General features: G+C 42.3%; 1 protein-coding gene across 1 annotated transcript in view; it reads right to left on the reverse strand.

Annotated features, from left to right (window-relative positions):
* Positions 1–21,309, reverse strand: part of ADAMTS18 (ADAM metallopeptidase with thrombospondin type 1 motif 18) — a 144,957-nt gene that overhangs the window by 27,664 nt on the left and 95,984 nt on the right. The window contains exons 15-18 of the mRNA XM_063141445.1: positions 12,467–12,639; positions 10,886–11,016; positions 7,580–7,703; positions 6,081–6,325 (exon numbers count right to left, since the gene is read on the reverse strand). Coding sequence (XP_062997515.1) covers positions 6,081–6,325; positions 7,580–7,703; positions 10,886–11,016; positions 12,467–12,639 — 673 coding nt within the window. The remainder of the gene's footprint in view (positions 1–6,080; positions 6,326–7,579; positions 7,704–10,885; positions 11,017–12,466; positions 12,640–21,309) is intronic.

The raw sequence follows: 21,309 nt of genomic DNA on the forward strand, positions 1-21,309 counted from the left end.
AGCTTTCGAACTCCATGCTGGCTTTCACCCAGTAGCTTCTAAATGATCAGTAAAGTCCTTCCACCTGGTTTCCTTCCTCTCTTTCCCCCGTCAACAAAGAGTAGAGGAAATGATTTATCAATTTTAATTAACCATCTTTCCCTGCTTTAAGGATAGTTTCCTTTTTATGAGTGATCGCCACTTTGTCCCATCTATTTTGTACATGCCACTGTGGAGATAAATGCATTAAATTTTATGGGGATTTCATAATTCCCTCATTCAATATCAGTCAGCTTTGTGGAAAGTTGTAGTATTTCCATTCATTCTGTGACAGGCCATAATCCTTTAAAAGAAAAATACACCAACCCCACCATCCAATGGTTTCAAAAGACGGAAAGAGGTGTGTGTTTTTCTTACCAGATGATGATGATGATGATATTATTATTATTATTATTATTATTATTATTATTATTATTATTATTATCATCATCATCATCATCATCATCATCATCTTCAGCTATTGGGCACTACAGAAATGTAATAAATAAATTAAATAAAATAAAAATTATTGAATGTTTCTACAGTCACTCCAACAAGCTGATATGTCAGGCAAAAACTACACATTCACTGGGTTCAGGCAGCACAATAATCAGTAGTGGTTTAAATTGTTGAGGTAGGTTATCTAACCCAAAGTGGGTTATCATGTTGTGTGGCAGGAGTTTTTTAACCAACGGTTGGTTATTTGGCCAAAATAACCAGTGCAAATAACCAACGCTGTGCAGACTTGGCTATTGAATCACTGTTGGTCATCATGTCTTGTGGAGGACACCATTGGCTATCTCCTTGGCCACCGTTAGGTATTTCATCAGCCACAGAGTTGCAAGGCAAGAGTGGTCACAGCAGCAGCAGCTGCTCTAGACTAGCCAGCAGGATAGATTTTCTGCAGCAAAGCCTGATGCGATACTAGCAGGAGAACTGGAAGGGGGAGAGGGTAAGGGATGAGTGAGTCAACACAGTGTGAAGTCAAGTCAACACTGATCCTAATCCACACCATGGCTGATTATTATCATGTTGTGTGGAGAGTACCGCCTAGATAAACAACTGTCGAGTTGAATATTACTCCAGTATTGACTATTGTGTTGTCCAAACACAGCCATGACTTCCACTACTCTTTCTTTTGAATTTGATTTTAGCAGTGTGGAGCAGGATGCATCTGAGCAGAAGAAACATGCATGGGGGAGAGGCTGTTCAACCCTCCCTCCCCACTGCCATATTTAGCTCAGACAAACCCTCACAAGCTTCTTTTTCACCCACAGGGGAAAGGATGTCGGGTATTCACTTTTTCAGTTAAGCAGATTCACCCAAACCACCCTTCTCCTTTCTAGATGCACCCTGACCAAGTTTGTTTTGGATTAAAAACAGAAAAACAGGGGGGGGGAAACCTCAGGGATTCCGCTTAATATGTACTTGGAGCCTAACTTGTATTGCGGCTTCATGCCCTTTTCTTCTTTCGAGAGCCATGATTTCGAAGGCTGAGCTGCAGTTCAGGCAATGAAGAACCCACAATAATTTCTTCCTTGTCCAAAGCCATCACCACCCTGCAATTCTTTGAACAAGTTCTGTAAATTAGAACCAGATGACCTTAAATTACCTATGCCAGAATCTCAACAAAATGTTATAGTGTTAAGCATTTAACTGGATTACTTTTCTTTTTTTTAAAAAAAAGTCTCTTGCATGTCTCCACTTAAGATGACACAACTACATTACCAAAACCATATGCTAAAAGCTGGTATTAATTTACAATTGCAGATGATCATTGTCTTATCACATAGCTATTATTTTGGTCTATTTCCCCCCCTCCAGCCAGAATCTGCCTATTTTTACAGAATTAGGCTCAGAATCCACTAGCGAGGTGCTGTGTTTTTGCTGTTTCGGCTTTCATGGGCTTCTGTAAACTCACAATCAGCAAGCTATACATTGTGTATGCTTTTAATTTCAAGATGCATTCACAAGCAAAAGGGTTCCCATGCTTATTGCTTAGTTTATTTATTTATTATTTTATTTACAATATTTATTATTTTATTTACAATATCTCCATTGAAAATTTCGGAGCGGTGTACAAGATAAAATGAAAATAAAAACAGAGTAAAGCACTTAAAACAGATTTTAAATGAAGCAAATATAGTGACTCTAAGGAGTCACTATATAGTAAGGAAAGGTTTCCTGGAATAATGATGTTTTCAGGAGGCTCCGAAAGGAGTACAAAGTTGGTGCCTGCCTGACCTCCAGAGGCAGGGAATTCCACAGGAGGGGAGCCACCACACTGAAGGCTCTTCCCTTGGTGGAATCCAATCAGAGGATGGATCTATGTGGGACCACCAGGTGCAGGCCCTCAGATGACCTCAGTGACCGGGCAGGTTGGTAAGGGAGAAGGCGCTCTCTCAGGTATCCTGGTCCCAAGTTGTTTAGGGCTTTGTACACAAGTACAAGAACCTTAAACCTGGCCTGGTAGTGAATAGGCAGACAGTGCAGTTCCCTCAGCAGAGGAGTTACATGCTGGAAAGGGGCAGCTCCAGACAACAGCCGAGCTGCAGCATTCTGCACTAGCTCCAGCTTCTGGGGAAGCTTCAAGGGCAGCCCCACATAGAGCACATTGCAGTAATCTAATCTTGAGGTTACCAATGCCTGTACCACCATGGCCAAGCTATCCCTGTCCAGGAGAGGCCATAGTTGGCAAACTAGCTGAAGCTGGAAAAAAGTACTCCGAGCCACCGCTGCCACTTGAGGTGACAGAGATGGGTCTAAGAGTACCCCCAAACTACGAACCTGATCTTTCAGAGTCAGTGCAACCCCATCCAGAAGAGGCAATGAGCCTGTCTCCTGGACTCGGGAACCACTCACCCTCAGGGCTTCCCAAACATCCACATACTAATTTGTAACAGTGGTGGTGGTGGTGGTGGTAGTGAAAGTAGTGGAGAAAAGGAGGAGGGGGAGGAATACAGAATTGCAGCCCAATAGCATAATTATATGCATATGTCTATTCAGATCCATTGAATTCAATGGGATTTTTCCCCAGGTATGTATATGAAGCCTGGATCCCTGCACTAATGGTATTGCTGTTGTTGATGGAGACGTCATTGTCATTGTGGGAGTAAGCCACATTGAATACAGTTGGACTTCCAATTAAACATGCATAGGATTGTGCCTTTGGTGTTTCAAGTGCTTCATAGTATCAATTTCAACTTAGTGATCTTTAAAAGAACCGTATAAAGTACATCAGGTGTCTACATAACCCAAATCAGTGTGATGTTCTCTAGATAAGAGAGCATCAAATTTGTAGAATGGAAAGTTCCAGTTCCTTCCCCTATTTCCCCTCTATTCTCCAACTTCAGAGAATCAAACAAGCACTTTCTCCCAGAATCCTACTTGGCTTCTGTTTCATGGTCACACTACAGTGTAGCAGAATGTTGGGAGTGTGGGACAGAATGCTGAGAAATGATCATTGCCCTGTGCATTAGCCAGGGCATTACCCTATCAGGAGCCCTGTGTGATCACTGGGTACAGACACTTGCATGGAAGCACCTGTTGTAGAGCTGCCTAGGTGTGCACAACTTGAAGTGTGTGTTATATGCAACCTTCTGGCTAATATGTAGAGGTTGGGATGGAGCTTACAAGTCCCAGTGGTGCAGGGCTAGTCCAGTAGGTGCAGTATCACTCCTCTTCCCATGCATCGCATGTACTCTCTGAACTGATCCAACCCCTTTTTCTGTCCTTATACTACTCTTATTTCCTATTTCTACATGCATTGCATGGTTTCTAGCTGCCGGAATCTCTATTTGTCAATCAAAAACTGAGAGTGTCTAGCGGCATCTTAAAGATGAAAAGATTTATTGTGCTGCTAATCTCCTTTTTTGTTTCACTATTCAGATTAACAGAGGTACCTCTCTGCTAGCTGTCAATCCTAGTTGTGTACTGTAGGTATATCAATCAAAATCCAGGAGGCTGTTTTAACAGGAACTCATGGGAGAATAATGTAAACCGTAAAAGCAAAGTGCAGTTCTTTCAAATACGCTGAGAAGCTAAAGCTAGAAATGCAGTGTGGCATTTAAGCCAGGCAGAAATTCCTGGCTTTGTTCCTGTGCTATGTAATCCATAGCTAAGTTAATTTTGTAATTCAGTTAGTTATTCAGATTTTAGCTTAGGTTAATAAAGCTTCCACTCTAAAGTGAGTCCTTTGGGGATAGGGAAATGCCTTACCCTACGCTTCACTCACTTGGGCGTGGGGAGGACGTTGCAGGTGGGGGAGAAAGACACAGTGGGGAGGGTCGCCATTGGCAACCTTGGCTTGGTGCCACCAGTGGAGGAAGGTGCCTTGGCAGTGATTTTGACTGGCAGCGCCCCTACCCTCCACCTCTTCAATACACAGTTCCCTTCCTCCCTCCATCTATGCAGTGTGGGTTTTGTTGGTCATTCTTTTGGAGGCTGAGTAGGAATTATTGGCTCATAATCTGATTGCCTAGGTGGGCTATGTATTTTTTCGCCTACTTCACACTGTAAGTGGGGTAGGGATTACTTGCTAGGTGGATTTGGTTGATCTTGCTCCAGTTAATTTGGTCACACTTGGCAGGTAGGTGCAGATTCCTACATTGAGCAGGGGGGTGGACTCGATGGCCTTATAGGCCCCTTCCAACTCTACTATTCTATGATTCTATGATTCTATGACATCCATTGGTTAGTGAGCCTTCAGAGGCACTGTTGTGGTGACTGGTAATGCCTGAGGCTTCCAGGTAAGGGTTTTGTGGCACCAGCTGGGAGATAAAGGTTAAGGCCAACTCACTTCACCTACTCAGAGTTTTGTGGCACCAGGGGTCAATGACAGGGGAAGGCCTCCCTTGCCCAAATGGGGGAAGCTTAGGGGCTTAGGCGCTTCACAAGCGCCACTCAGCTGGCACTGAATGCCTCACCCGATTTATGGCATGTCCTAGACAGGATGCCTGCTTAGGTTATTTTTCCCCATTGCAGATCTTTCACTAAATGTGGCCCAAATTTAAATCCATACCTGTGTCTCGTCTGGTTATTTTCTCCCTCCACTTGCCCCCAACTGCCTGCACAGCAGAAGGTTGCAAATTGAAGAATTGTGAAAGGAGTATACTGCTGGGCACCACTGGATTTGGAAGAATGGGAACATAACTAAGTGATAGAACATGTGTTTTACATGCAGAAGTCCTGCATTCATACCTTGGTATCTAAGGAAGAAAAAAAATGGGAAAGACACGCTGCCTGACACCGTCACTGCTAGGGAGAGCAGAAAATTGCAGGCTACATGGACAAACCATCTAGAAGTCAGTACAAGACAATGTCAAATGTTCATGCACTCCCAATAATACAAGGCACTATGTGATGGGAAATTACATTCCTGGTATCTCATTTGTGTATGTGTCTCCTGGTATTGATAAGTGTCCCTACGTTATTCCTACAATCTTACAGTGCACTATGTGAAACTGAAGCATGTCTTGGAAGAAGAGGTTATAGCTCTATACCCTGAAATACAAACAATAACCCTGTAGTAGATACATTTTCTGTGTGCATCTTTTGAATCACAAACTACATTGTAAAATTTGGGAAGGTATCACTGCATTCCAGTTCATGCATAGGAAGCGTGGATTTGCTAAGTTCACATTAAAATGCGAACCCAACTCATTTCTCACCCATTCCTATGTGAGATTGGCTCCTTGAAGTGGGCAAAGCATGAGGATCTGGATCTTTGTAGATATCACTACCTTAATTTTGCTCTCATACACACCAACTGTCTCTATTTTCCAGACACTGTCTTCTGACACTCCTGCCATGTAGTTCTGCTTTCTGAAGCTTACTTGATGCAGCTGACATTTTTCTGCAAACCTAAGATGAATTAGACCCCAGGCCTTTGTAAACTAGTTTTAAAACTCTTCTAGCATGACTTTGCAAACAATTCCAAACAGGGCCGTGACTCACTCTGTACACAATTTAACCCGTTGGACAGATACTACACCATTCTAAACCTGTCATTGGTTATCCTATAACAGGCATCAAGAATAGAATGAATAAAAAAGTAAGCTTACTTCAAACACGAGTGTCTCATTAGTTGGCCCAGGTGCAGAAAGCCTCTCTGGCTGGTTAAAAGAGCGCTGGTAGTCAAACATTGTCCCACCAAAGTAGAATTTTCCAGGCCAGTCAATGGTCCAGTCTTTGGTTAAGTAATATTTCTTGTTCAAGTTGCGCACTGCAAGGTAGCTGCTGGACATTTGCAATTCCTGGATTTCAATGCTGCGAGCTCCTGCTGGAATTGTAACGATGGGGTAATAATCTAAAAGGAGGGGGAAAGCAGTATTTAGTTCCAGTTGGAAAAATAGCACTCTGTTTTGTTCAAACTACCAGAGGAACTCTTCTGTTGATAATCACAATCCCAAATTATGACATGATCAATTCTGCCCTCGGTAAACGTTTCCAGTAATATGGAACCCAAAATCTGGAGGGAGATGTAGCAGAAGTGGATGCTGGAAGTAAACAAAGCCCTATGACTAGATACTGAAAGAACTGGGCATGTTTAGCCTGGAAAAGAGAAGATTGAGGGGAGATATGATAGCACTCTTCAAATACTTGGAAGGTTTATTTATTTATTTATTTATTAAATTTCTATACCACCCAATAGCCAGAGCTCTCTGGGTGGTTCACAAAAATTAAAAACATTCAAAGTATAAAACAACAGTATAAAACTATAATATAAAATACAATGTATAATATAAAATGCAATATATTATCACACAGGTTGTCACACAGAGGAGGCCAGGATCTCTTCTCCATCATCCCAGAGTGCAGGACATGGAATAATGGGCTCAAGTTACAGGAAGCCAGATTCCGGCTGGACTTCAGGAAAAACTTCCTGACTGTTAGAGCAGTACGGCAATGAAACCAATGACCTAGGGAGGTTGAGGGCTATCTCACACTAGAGGCCTTCAAGAGGCAGCTGGACAGCCGCCTGTCAGGTATGCTTTAAGGTGGAGCAAGGGGTTGGACTCGATGGCCTTCTTGTCCACTTCCAACTCTACTATTCTATGATTCTACCTACTTAAGGCTACCAATTGGTTTTTGGCAAAGGCGAAAACTGAACCAAGGATGTCTTTAACTGGAGCTCAGCTTCTCAGCCATTTTGCTATACTTGCCATCAAGCATCACAGCTTTGGCCAGTGCCTAGAATCTGAACATAGAACTGAATTATATAAATTATAATTGCTGATATTATAATCTCTTTTGTTCTTTTATTATTATTATTTTAATTATTTTTGTGAATTATTTTTGATTACCTTTTTTTGTTTTAATGTGAGATTAGTTTATTTTATTATTCTTAGCCATCTTGGAGTGTTCTTTGGGTTAGGGGGGAAATGAAATAAAATTATCTTGATCAACAAAGAAACAAATTATACACTGCATCTAATTCTTACATGCACCTCTAACTCATATCTCGGTTTTTCACTCCTGGAATCTTGAACCTCAGGTCATCATAAAAGGAGAAAATACTAAGAAATACTGGGATAATTGCCACAGGAAATGGTTTTCTTACCATTCATTTTATGCTGAGTCAAATAATGGCCTGACAAGAACATGCATGTAGAATTATCGCCTTTGCAAACTCCACAAGCATCCAAGACAGCTTTGGATCCAAGAAGACGATCACACCCTACTTGCTGCAACAAAGAAAGTATGAGTAAAAGATTAAAAGGGTACGCAAAGTAATTGTTCCCTCTTCTATAAAGGAAGGTTGGCTGTCTGCTGCTCTTCCCCCCCTAAAAAAAACCTTATGAAGTGACCATATACCAGGGATGCAGGGGACTGAGGACTATTTTTGCCCTTGCACCCACTGCACAGGCCACACTCAATGGGGTCCCAGAAAAAACACCACCAGCTTGCCACCAATTTTTGTTGGCAAATGTTAAAGAAGCCTAAAGTGGCCAATTCTCACTTGTTTTCATGGCAGTTATGGCCGTTTCAGGCCAGATCTAGTAATAGCAACCAATGAGTGCCGAGGGCACACAAATTACAATTGTAGTTGTGTGCCCTTGGCACTCATTGGTTGCTATTACTCTTATCAACTACTGCCTTCTTTAATTTTGTCTAATATGACCTAGGCCAGATCTACACCTTGTGTCGAATCATTATGAATGTGGAATAAAAAAGCAGGAAATAACACTATGAAAGTGGAATATGGAATATGGATTGTGTCCTAACAGTTATCATTGCACTTCAATACCACTATAAAGCAGTAGTGTAGATCTAGTCCTAGGCCAGATCTACACCAAGCAGGATATAGTGCTATAAAAGTGGTATATGGTATGTGCCAGTGGGCCCCAACCATTGCATGAGTGGAGTGCGTAAATAAAGAGACGACAAACAGAAAATGGATTTAAAATAAGGGCCACTTTTATTGAAAATTCAGCAAGAGGTGGAGGCCTAAGTGGGCATCCTATCTTGGCCATCCATCTGGCCTTAAAGGGATCGGGCGAGTCATTCGTAGCCAGAGAGGTGTGACCTGTATTCTACCCCCCCTCTGGCTTCCCCAGGATGGGGTTGGTAGGCCTTCCGGTGTCGCTCCCCCCGTGTTACAAAACTCCGGGTGAGTGAGAAAGGTTGGCCTCAGAGGTAAGCCCTATCTCACCAGCTGTTGCCACAGGGCTCCCAGCTGTGAGCCTCAGACGTTACCCCTCACCACTAACGGTGCCAAAGAATGCTCACCATTCCTATGCTCGCCCACAATGCCCGCAAATAACCGCCGAATCAAAATTGTGACCAGTAACGCCAGATTAACTTAATTATTACTCCCTCTTTGTCTCACAGTGTGAAGTAGGCAAAAAACTCATAGCCAACTTAGGATATGAGCAAAAAAATCCTACTTGGCCCCCAAACGGGCAACCAGAGAACCCACACTGCCTACAAGGGAGGGAGGGAGGGAGACTCACGCCGAAGAGGGCGCTGGGAGGGGCAAAGCACTTTAAACCCTGCGCTGCCTCCTCCCCTGAGTGGTCCCACTGAGGGCGCGCCAATAGCTTGCCCCCAGCGCCACGTCTCTCCACCCCCACCCGCAACGGCCCCCGCACGTCCATGTGCCAGGGTGTGGTGGATAGGCAATTGTCAGTGCACTTCAATACCACTATAAAGGAGTAGTGTGGCTCCTGCCTCTTATATACTGCTTTCATACCACTTTCAAAGTGCTATAACTTGCTTGGTGTAGATCTGGTCCATAGCAGTAGCAAACCACTATGGAAGCCTAAAATAACCATTTGGTTTGCCACTGAAATCAATGGCAAACAGTAATGCTTTCCTGTCGCCACTGTGAATTTCTGCAGTTTGGCAGTGGCGGGGGCCACACCAGGAGGCAAGCAAGGGGCACATGTTGTCCTGCTCTGCCTTACATTGACGCCATCCAAAGGTCTGTATGGGCTAGGCTCCATGTCAGCAGTTTATTTATTTATTTATTTATTACATTTTTATACCGCCCAATAGCCGAAGCTCTCTGGGCGGTTCACAAAAATTAAAACCACAATAAAACAACCAACAGGTTAAAAGCACAATTACAAAATACAGTATAAAAAGCACAACCAGGATAAAACCACACAGCAAAATTGATATAAGATTAAAATACAGTGTTAAAACAGTAAGATTTAAATTTAAGTTAAAATTAAGTGTTAAAATATTGAGAGAATAAAAAGGTCTTCAGCTGGCGACGAAAGGAGTACAGTGTAGGCGCCAGGCGGACCTCTCTGGGGAGCTCATTCCACAACCGGGGTGCCACAGCGGAGAAAGCCCTCCTTCTAGTAGCCACCTGCCTTACTTCCTTTGGCAGGGGCTCACGGAGAAGGGCTCCTGTAGATGATCTTAAGGTCCAGGCAGGTACATATGGGAGGAGGCGTTCCTTCAAATAACCTGGCCCCAAACTGTTTAGGGCTTTAAATGTCAATACCAGCACTTTGTATCGGGCCCAGACCTGGACTGGCAGCCAATGAAGCTGGAAAAGGACTGGCGTAATGTGATCTCGCCGGCCAGTCCCTGTTAGTAAACGGGCTGCCCTGTTTTGTACCAGCTGAAGCTTTCAGACCGTTTTCAAAGGCAGCCCCACGTATAAAGCATTGCAGTAATCCAAACGAGAGGTTATCAGAGCATGGATAACTGTAGCTAGGCTATCTCTGTCCAGATAAGGGTGTAGTTGGTATATCAGCCTAAGCTGATAAAAGGTGCTCTTTGCCACTGAGTTCACCTGTGCCTCAAGTGACAGTTCTGGATCCAAGAGCACCCCCAAACTACAGACCCGATCCTTTAGGGAGAGTGCAACCCCGTCCAGGACAGGGCAAACATCACCTCGCCGTACAGATGAACCACCCGCTAACAGTACCTCCGTCTTGTCTGGATTGAGTCTCAGTTTGTTAAGCCCTCATCCAGTCCATTACCGTGCCCAGGCACTGGTTCAGAACAGTCACTGCCTCACCTGGATTTGATGAAAAGGAAAGGTAGAGCTGGGTATCATCCGCATATTGATGACACCTCAGTCCACATCTCCAGATAACCTCCCCCAGCGGCTTCATGTATATGTTAAACAGCATAGGGGATAAGATAGAGCCCTGTGGAACCCCATGGCTTAGAAGTCATGGCACAGAGCAATAATCCCCCAGCAACACCTTCTGGAATCGGCCATCCAAGTAGGAGCAGAACCACTGCAACGCAGTACCTCCAAGATCAGACATCTTCCCCAGTTCTGCTACCTGAGACTCTCTTTAACAAAGATAGAACATGGGGCCTTCTTCATGCGAAGTGTGTGCTCTGCCACTGAACTATTTTGAAGGCATTGTGATGGAGGGAATTGTCCACTTAATCTTACTTCACATATCCCGTCAATGCACACATCATCTCTGTATGGGGAGCAAGGGGTCCCATCTTTCACTCGGTTGGACATTGCAAAGAAAAAATCAAAGTCTTCTGCTGTGCAGTAGAGTTTGCAGCGATCTTCCTCTGAAAAGACATAAAATGGGCCAATTATAAACTATAGCTCTAAAAAACATATAGTGTTTATATTCCATCCTGGAAACTGCTGGCAACATGAGGAATAAAACGGATAGACAAAGCCAGAATACTTGTTTAGGTAATCATACCATTACCGGCAGAGTGGATGTTATATCACCAGGGTTAAAATAACTTCTCTGCCTTTGAATTGGTTTCTGGGCATGCTCATTTTGATTAGGGATGTCACAGGTCCTTAAGTGGGTCCAGGAGTCCAAGGACTCGCCCTGGTCCACCCACCCACCCCCAGACAAAGCTCCCTGGATGCAGCACATTCGCAAGCCCATGCTTCAAGTGCCCGCATGGCCTGACGAGAGCCCAACAGCCAGCCAGCCTCATCTGGAGCTTACATTGCTGCACAAAATGGAGGCTCCAGAAATTATGTATTTCCCCTGTTGCATAAATGACAGCTGTAAAGGGCCCATTTATACAAGATTAAAGGTGTGAACATTCCATCCACAGCTTTAATCTTGCATAAATGGGGCCTTTACAGCCACCATTTTCACAATGGGAACATATGTAATTTCTGGAGCCTCCACTGTTGTGCACAGTGGAGGCTCCAGATGAGATCAGATGGGATCACAACGTTATCAGATGCTTGCTGAGCCTCAAAGAAGCTCAGGTGGCAGTGGCGGAGAGGAATGAGTGTCTGAAGAGTTGGACACAGGTGAGTCCGTCCCTTCCTAGTTTTGATCTATGAAACCCTATAGACAGATGGGACACCTCCCCCCCCCATAGGAATATGCCCAGCAGAATCATCCTCTGTGGGTACCTTGGTGATGGGGGTTGAGGAGTCCTCTCTTAGAAGGTTAGGCATGTGATAACCAAGGATAGTGCCTTTTCTGTGGTGGCACCTTGATTATGGAACACCTTCCCAAGAACTATAGTAATGCTACTTAATACTTAAAATTCAAATAGTGCATTCAAGTGTTCAAGATTACATGCATTGTGAAGTTGTCATCCTTACAGCAAACCTTTAAGGAAAGTCAGTATTGTTATCTCCCATATTGCAGATGGGGTACTGAGGTCGAGAGAGAGTGGCTTCCCTGAAAACCACTGAATGAGTTCAATGGAGGAGGTGAGATACAAACTGGGGATTTACTGATCCACAGCCCAGTTTCTCAGTCACTCCACTATACCAGTTCTACTTTAGTATCTCTTTTTGGTCTTCAGTGGCAATGAAAAACAGCTTTGTTGGCCTGTCTTTTTCATGAAAGATATTTCTCTCCACTGCTGTCCACTTTTTTTCTGCTTGCTTTCCTTGTGGGTGTTCTTTGTAGATGGTTTCAACCTTTTGTAAACTGACTTGATGAACTGTGGTGATGGTAGGGCAGCATATCAAATTTTCAAATTGATAATGCAAGACATGCAAGAAATTGGTCTAACACTGTTACGGGCTTACCTTCCACTTTTGTGTATGGTTTCCATTTGTAGTACCATCCACGGAAAGGCTTGCTGTTGTATTCTGCACACTGCTGGGCACGGAAGTCAGGGCTATTAGGAGCACACAGCTGAACATTGCAAAGTTGATAAATGCGACTTGAGCCCTGACAGAACTTGCCACCGTACTGAGGCCTACAAAGAAAACACACACTTTTTTCCTCCCTTGCAGTACCAAACATTCAGTAGGCAATCAACTGTTAAATGCATTAACGTCATATTAGCTTCTAGAATTAAAACACACACACACACACACCAAAACATTCTAATTTAAAAAGCTTTAGATCAGATCCTGGGTTTTGTTTCATTCACCAAAACAATTGAGCTAGTATATGCCATCCAATAAGGTCCTATAAATGAAGCAAAAATGATCTGTCATCTGAAAGGTTGCTTGCTGAATAAAATCTCTCATCAACCAGAAAATACTCTCTTACCCTGTGTATATGTTGGGCTAGTTTATCTGATCTTCCATGGCTAGCATCCAAAGTCGCCCCTGAATGCATGCGTAAACATATGAACATATGAATCCAATACAATTTCCTAATCCAATCTCAGATCTCCAAACATTTTATTTCATTTTTACTTAAAAACAGCCCATTGTATGTGTGTGTGTATGGGGTGGGGGGTCCTCAGTTTGATTGGAATAGTGATACTGGAGGAAGAAGAATTTCCCTTACCCAGCCATTTCTGTACTCTAAATCACCTCTCAATGCTGCTATTTGCCATGCTAAGGGAAACATCATTTTCAATAGCAGTGTAAATCCAAGTTTCAATGGGGGCCCACAATTTAAATCATAGAAACAGTGCAGGATCCCAGTTCACCTCCCCCAATGCCACTACTCCAATCAACTCTGTAGCCCCTTGTGGTTCTTATTAAATAAAAATTAAAACATTAGGAGATCCAATAACCGATTTCACGGATCTCATAGGTTTTGGCCCATAGTGCAACACATTTAACAATGAATGGCTATTATGCAGCTGTAAGTGGCCAAACATAATTTGGTTTCACTGGTCATCGTACTTCTATATGTTAAGTACCTGGCCCAGGACTTGCTTAATGCAGGTTCTTACTTGGGTCTGGTTATTTATAAGGATGTACAAATTTTGTTAAATCCGTTCTGTCAGTGTTTCTCAGATGATCTTTCATTTCATCACCAACTCATTGACAGAATCAGTTTTTTAAAACAACAACAACACAGAAGTTCATTCTGCTCACCCTAATTTGTGTTAGCAGTCATTTGCATTACCCCTAATCCACATTAGCACATTGTACTTGCACAAATGTACATTAGTCCATTCAAATTTGTGGCAATACGAATGAGTGCAAATCCCTCCCCAAAGTGGAAAAACAACTTAGAAAATGCTGGTCCACTGCAGAACCCACAGGTTGGATTCATAGAAATCTGAACTCATGTGAATACTTTGCAGATTCTCTGACATCCCTAATTACATGATTCACTTATTCAGCAAGCAAAGTGGATTCTGTTCCAGGTTTCTGAACAAATGTCATCGTCTATCCATGCCTGTCTCCTAAGTACATAATTATTTTTGTAAGCCACTGTGAGAGCCTTTTTTGGCTGAATGGCGGGATAAAAATGCTTAAATAAATAAATAAATGTCACCCCTGAGCAAAATCTCTGTTGAGCTGATCCAGGACCTCTTACATTGTATGAAATCACCCTGATACATTATGGGGAAATTGTTTTCCGATTAGTGCACAGTATTTACCGAACAACAATTTCCAAATCCCTATATGGTTCATAATCAGTGGATGCTGTCCATTACATGCAACTTGCTACCATCTCTTAATATTCTATTCAGCTGAATCCATCAAGGAAAGAACTTGTTAACATATATAGGACAGAAATCCAGGTGCAATTCACACAATTAGACTTTTTATGGGCTCTGCTCAGACTTGGCATTTTGATATATGTTTACAAAACAAGCTGGAACATGTTTCCATGTGTGTGCTTCTAAAATGATAAGGGTGATACAAAAAACTCCTTTCTGCAAAGCCTTTAGCAAAAGAAAGAATATGTTGGTCAATCATTTTGCTGTATATGACTAACAGCTATTATAAAACCAAGAACATTTAATATCATCTTGAGCAATTGACAATTGATTTGAAACACTGGATTTAGATTTGTGATTGGTAACCAGATGTAAAGTTTTTAGTTCAGCTGCAAATGCTGACAAAGAAAAGCCAAGACTTTGTGAATTAGAGGGCTAAGCTACACTTTACTTTAAAGATGTAGCTAGCAGTTATATCTCTCCCACCCACCCACCTATTCTAAAATCATCATCATCATCAGTTTATTGTGCTAGCCGAAGGCCATGACAAATACATCCATAGAAAAGCATACAACTATAAAATTAAACACCAGTTTAAAATAACCAAGAGAACCATACAGACAAGTTTAAATTTACTGTGACTAAAGCTCTCATTTCGTTCAGCACTTTGAGTCTCCGTGGCAGTTTATGGCAATTTTATCTAGTTCTCTCTTCCTAATCTTTTTCACTGCCAGTGCAAACAGGGCCACTTTATGAGTGACATAACTGTTGGTATTGCTAAGGAGGAAGAGAACTGTTTCTGCCTGGGCATTCATGCCTCCATATGTCAGCGGCGGTTTCAAGAGTCTCTCTCTTGGGTCCCTATACAGAGGGCAAGTTAACATATAGTGTGTTATGTCTTCCACTTGTTGTTGACCACAGATACATAATCTCGATTCAAATGGGACCTTGTGGTAGCGTCCATCCAGCACTGCAGTTGGCATCACTTGAAACCTCAATTCAATGAAAGCATTTCTCAGGGGCAGTGGCCTCAATTTGGACAGATAACATGCTCTATAGTGTTCTGTTTTTAGAAGACGGAACCACCGAGAGAATTTAGAATTTTTAATAAGTTGCAGGCCCCTCCTGGAATCTACCCAAAAACACCAATCCCTTAGTTGCTTCTTATCCATGCCTAGAGCAAACTTCAATTCAGGGAGATGATAACTATACTGGAGCTTTTGGAATATTGCCATCCAATGAGAATTGTTATCCATTTCTAGAAAACACTTAGAAGGAAGATGCTCATTTTGCAAGATGGTGATTCGTTTAAAATATTTTAGCTGCGCACTCTCAATTCTTGTCCTAACTGAAGGACTACCAGCTTCTGTGTGCAAAAAAGCTGCAGGGGTAGCAGATGGAAGAGAGAAAAGTTTTCGAAGGAAGTTGTTCTGCACAATCTCCAAGGCTCCAAGGTGTTGTCAGACCCCCAGATTTCAGACCCATAAAGCAACTGTGTTATTACTTTGGTGTTAAAGATTTTTAGGGCAGGTTCGATCAACTGTCCCCCTTTATTATAATAAAACTTCATTAGAGCCCCTATAGTTTTTTGTGCTTTCAATTTCGCTGCCTCCCTATGCCCTTTCCACGACAGGGACTCACTAAAGAGAATACCCAGATATCTAAATGAGCGAACCTGGTCAATGACCTGTTGGTCCAAAGTCCATTCATGTGTAGGTCTGCGGCTGCTGAAGCCCATTATCTTAGTATAGTTTATTGCCAGGTTTTCAGATTTGCAATAAGAGCTGAGAGTGCCTAAAAGCTTTTTCAGGCCCAAACGCACGAGAGAGATTAGTGCTGTGTCGTCTGCGTACATTAGAGTAAAGATCGTTCTGTTCATGATTACTGGGGAAGGGGAGTTTACTTGGGCTAACTGTGACACTAGGTCATTAACATAGATGTTAAAGAGGGAAGGGGCCAGGAGACATCCTTGTTTAACTCCCCGGGTTGTTTCAAAGGGTTCTGTTAGAAAGCCATTTAGGCCAACTCTAACCCTCATTTCAGTGTTACTATATAGCTCTTTTATCAGCATCAATAGTCTACGGTCAATATTGGTGTTTTGTAGTTTTTCCCAAAATCTATTTCTATTTATTGAATCAGAGGCGGCTGAAAGATCAATAAAGGCTACATATAGATGACTCTTGATATTCTTGGTATATTTCCTGATGATGTAATTCAGAGTAAAACATTGATCAATGGTGCTATATCCGCTTCTGAAACCAGCTTGTTCTTCATGTAGAAATCGGTTCGTTTCTAGCCAATCAAGTAATTTTTGAAGTAAGTGTCTTGCATATAACTTTGAGGAGACATCCAGCAAACTGATCGGCCGATAGTTTTTTGGATCATTCCTGTCTCCTTTCTTATAAATTGGGGAGATGATACTCACTTTCCATCTGGAGGGCATTTGTCCGGTGTTATTAATCCTGGTAAACAAAGCAGCAAGGATTGGTATCCACCATTCTGAGGGTTCTTTATAAAGCTCCGGAGGTGAAAGATCTTCCCCAGGAGCCTTTTTAAGTTGCAAATGTGAGACAAGAGTCTTTATCTCCCTGCTAGTGACCGGTTGCCATTCAGGTGGGTTAGACAGTTCTTGATGGCTCACCCATGTATAAATTGGTTCGTTTCTAGCCAATCAAGTAATTTTTGAAGTAAGTGTCTTGCATATAACTTTGAGGAGACATCGAACAAACTGATCGGCCGATAGTTTTTTGGATCATTCCTGTCTCACCCAGTTGCCAGGGTTGGGCATCAAATATATTAGAAAAATACTTGACCCAAGTTGGTGCAGAGATAGATATGTCCAGTGTTGATCTTATCTCATTTGAGCCCCGAGAAACTAGATCCCAAAATTTGCCTTCATTCCGCTCTGAAATTGCCTGTTCTAGTTTCTGCCACTGAGTTTTAGTGTATTTTTCTTTCTTGTTTTTAAGCAGGTTTTTGTAATCCAACCTACATTTAATAAGGCTTCCTAAGGCTTCTTCAGGTGGTTTGTTGCGGAATTCCCTTATTTCCCTAGACAGGTTTTTCTTAGCCGCTTTACATTGGGCATCAAACCAGCCAGTGTAGGCTGTTGGTTGGCTTTTATTTGCCGGTGCTACCAGAAAAGCCTTCAGTTCTGTAGTAATTTGTTGGAAGGCATCTAAATGATTTGCAGATTTATCCCAGAATACTTGGCGTAGGTTTATCATTTGCTGACTGTGTAATTTTTCTTGGATATCACTACTCAGTTTTATGGACCATTTTAGTCTTCTCTCCCCCAGCAATTCTCCAATTAGAGTTACGGTTTTGGTCAATGCTGCTCGTTCAATTAGTGGGGATAATGATACTAATATTGGGAGGTGGTCACTTTCAGGACGGTCCAGCACTTCAAAAGAGCTTACTGAAGGGAACAATGCTGGGGAGACCATTACATGGTCAATGGCACTGCCTCCTCCTCTGCACAGGTAAGTAAAGTGGCCTCTTGATTTGTCCAAGGGGCTCCCATGGAGAGTGTAGAAGTTGTGATGATATAGGAATTCTAGGAACTTTACTCCCTGCTTATTATATTTACTATCGATGGAACTGTGAGCTGTTAAAAAAAATCTTCCAACTCTATACCGAGTGGTTGCAAGAGCCCCTCTGAGACTGCTCCTATTCATGCATTAAAGTCCCCACAGATGAAGATAAGTGCACTTGGAACCTTCTGGGATATCTGTTCCAGGAGGAATGTTAAATCCTTCTATGTTTTGTCAACCACCAGTAGGCAATTTGTAGAGGGGAAGTAAATATTTATACAGAGGAGGATATTTCCATCTTCAGTTTTAATTTGTAAGGGTAAAAGATAATTATTTTGTACTCCAAAGTCCACCATCTGAGATTCTCCTGCCAATTCTGTCGAAATAAAGGTTACTAACCCCCCGCTCCCTCGGCCATTTTTGCTTGTCTTTGTGGCTGGTTGGTTAAAGCCCTGGAGATGGGGAGGGGTTATGTTTGCAGCACCAAGTTTCTTGCAGGCAGACTATGTCATACTGTTGGAGCATTCTAACGAATTCTTTATCCACCAATTTATTTCCCCAGCCAGCTAAATTCCAAGATATTATATTCAGCCCTTTTTGATTTGTGCCTAGTCAGAACTGATGTCTTCGGACTGATTTATAAGTCTCTGGATCTTGAAAGTTTGTTCTTTTGTAACTATCCCAAGATCTGGGATTTCCTGGAGGTTTCGGCCTATGGGGATCAGCCCAGACTCTGTGGGAAGATTTTGATATGAGCTGATGATTTCGATCCTCAGGTCTCTTCAGATATCTCCCATGGCTTGTGTTTGAGTTGGAATGTGTGATCTTCCTTCCATTTCTGTGGTCGTGTATTTGTATATTATTTGGGTAGGTGATGAAGGAAGGGATATTATATCTGTGGTTCTCCCAGCTCCTGTCCTCCTCATTTCCAGCTCTTGGGTGGATTTCTCTTCCTCTCTCTTGTAGAGATGGTGTGAAATTCATATCTAGCCCACCTGAATCGTATCAAGGTTGTTTTAGTTCAAACAATAGCTCTTTGTCAGTGAACTTGTGCAGTAAGGACCAAAATTTACTCCGGATATCAGAGTCCAAAAAAGTTAATTCCAAACTGCCACTATCCCCATATTGTGACAAACGTTTACAACGTACATTACTTCCTATGTCCAGTGATGTCCCCAGAATAGACTGAATTTCTGCTATGAATTCTTGTTCTAATCTTGTTATCCGCCCTGAGTTCCTGAGTGGCCAATTGTGTATTACTACCTGCAGATCATCTAGAGATCTCTCCTGAGGAAAGCCATTTTCCAGGGGAGAATTTGTCCCCCTATTCTCCCCTTATTTGTCCCCCTATTCTCCCCCTATTTGAGGTATAGCTGGTTGTCCTACCTTCTCAGCTGAGAAGGAGAGAGGCTCCTGTGAAATATCCAAGTCTAATGATGTAGGATCTGGGCCTAATTGAGTCAAATCTAACAATGTGGTACTGTTGTTCACTTGGGAAATGTCTAAATCCTCGCCAGGAAACTCATCAATTAGCAATTGTCTTGGATCGGATGGAGTTAAATTGAGAATGGAGAAGGAGCTATCAGAGCCGGCCTCGTGCTCCATTTGATTGGGGTGGGAAAGTGTTTCTGCTCAATCTTGAAATATATTATTTAGTTCTTTAATCACTAAGTTGACGGAGAGCCAGTCATCCTTTTGCTTGCCTCTGCCCTGGTAGTCCTCCAGGCTGTCTTCCATCTGCCTTCCCTGGGACATCAGACCCATCTGGGGTGCTGCAGCCAGAATACCAAGCTCTACTAATCCAACCAAAGTTCCAATAATGGCTTTCAGGCCAGAGACTTCCTGTTGTAGCACATCCATTCTGATGAATATTTTCTCTGCTGTTTGTTTAGATAAAAAACATTGATCTCTTAATAACCCACACAAGGTGGTGGAGTCACTCTTTGGGTTTACCGAGTCAACTTTGCCTAAACTCTTTCTGAGCATGTTTAATGCCTCATTATATAAGGGAGTTTGTATTTCTAAGGGTGAAAGACCCTTTATTCCTCTCTCAATGAGTATGGGATCATTTGTCTCATTTATTAAAAACTCATTAGAGGAATATACAGTTGAGTCTTCCTCCTGAGTGTCCCCTACCATTGATTCTCTGAAGGCACCATTTGGTGTACCGTCTTTTTTGTTTAAAAATGAGACTGCGGTATCTGGATCTATCCAGTACTCATTCTCAGCTAACTCTATTTCTCCTGACTTAAAGTCATAATTATCCAATATTGATTTCTGGACTAGGTTGGGCAGAGGTTCCTAACATGAGGCTTTCTGAAGCTGGGCTCGGGTGTTGACCATGCTATGTGATGGTATCTTAATACTGATTTATGAGTTATCAACTTTCAGTGTTAGAAGGAAGTAGGGGAGAAGGGAAAACAACACTAGAAAACTTCTGAATTGGAGCTGAATAGGGACATTTATAGAACTAGAAAGTCTTGAACCATGGCCACACTAACAATTCAAAGTTTGGGGTGTGGCCGATAAAATACCCCCCAAAATAAACAGAATCAATAATATCAGTAATCAATAATAATAATAGCCTTAACACAGCCTTAACACAAATAAAACTCGAATTCTAATCTTAGGAATATGTCATATAAAATGAAGTTAAAAATTAAAAATGCATTTCTAAGTGTACATTAACCTTATTTCCATCCTCGCAAACCAACACTCCCGCCCATCCACATTTATAACTGAAGTAAGTCCTAGGCGGGTGTGAAGCACCCTGAAGTAATAATGGTTCTTAGATTGGCTCACTTCCCTCTTCCTTTAATGTTTGAGTTTTTTCTTGAGGAATGGTCCAGCAGGAGTGAAATTCGGAAATTCCACCAGGCCTGTCCTATCCCAAGGGCTACTATTAACTTACAAGTGTGGAGTCAAAACTGACTCATGCGAAACCAGCGATGCAAATTCAGGAAGGAATTTTCTCAGCTTCCAGATGGATAACTTTGTAACTTAATCTCCGAGGAGTACACTGCATGAGGGTTCAAAAAGAGGGAGGCGTTGGCAGAAAACAGCCAAGAGTCTTGTCAATTCACCCCCTTTACTCGGCGTCCTGCTGTAGTTAAGATAAATGGTGTCAGGCAGCTTGGCTTGGCAGAGGTAAAACAACAAACAGTCACCAACAGGCCGAGACCCTGATAAACTCCTTGGGTAGTAAATAACAGTAGAGGTAACCAAATCGAAACGGCTCCTTAGGTCGTAGAGAAGGCTCCCGTTTGGAGGCAGCTATTCGTTTCGACTTCACTGTCGGTTTACAATAGGAATCCAATGACAAAATAGCTCAATTAATGGTCGATAAAATCAAAAATTCAGCAAGGCACCAAAAGACCTTGGTAGTTTGTTGGAGGGGATAAAATAATAACAAAAGTCCGACTGGCAAATAAGACTGTGGTTGAAGAGCTCTTTCACCTCAAGGACAAAGTCATTGGTTAAA

This window comes from Elgaria multicarinata, chromosome 14 (genome assembly GCF_023053635.1).
Source record: "Elgaria multicarinata webbii isolate HBS135686 ecotype San Diego chromosome 14, rElgMul1.1.pri, whole genome shotgun sequence".
Lineage (NCBI taxonomy): Eukaryota > Metazoa > Chordata > Lepidosauria > Squamata > Anguidae > Elgaria > Elgaria multicarinata.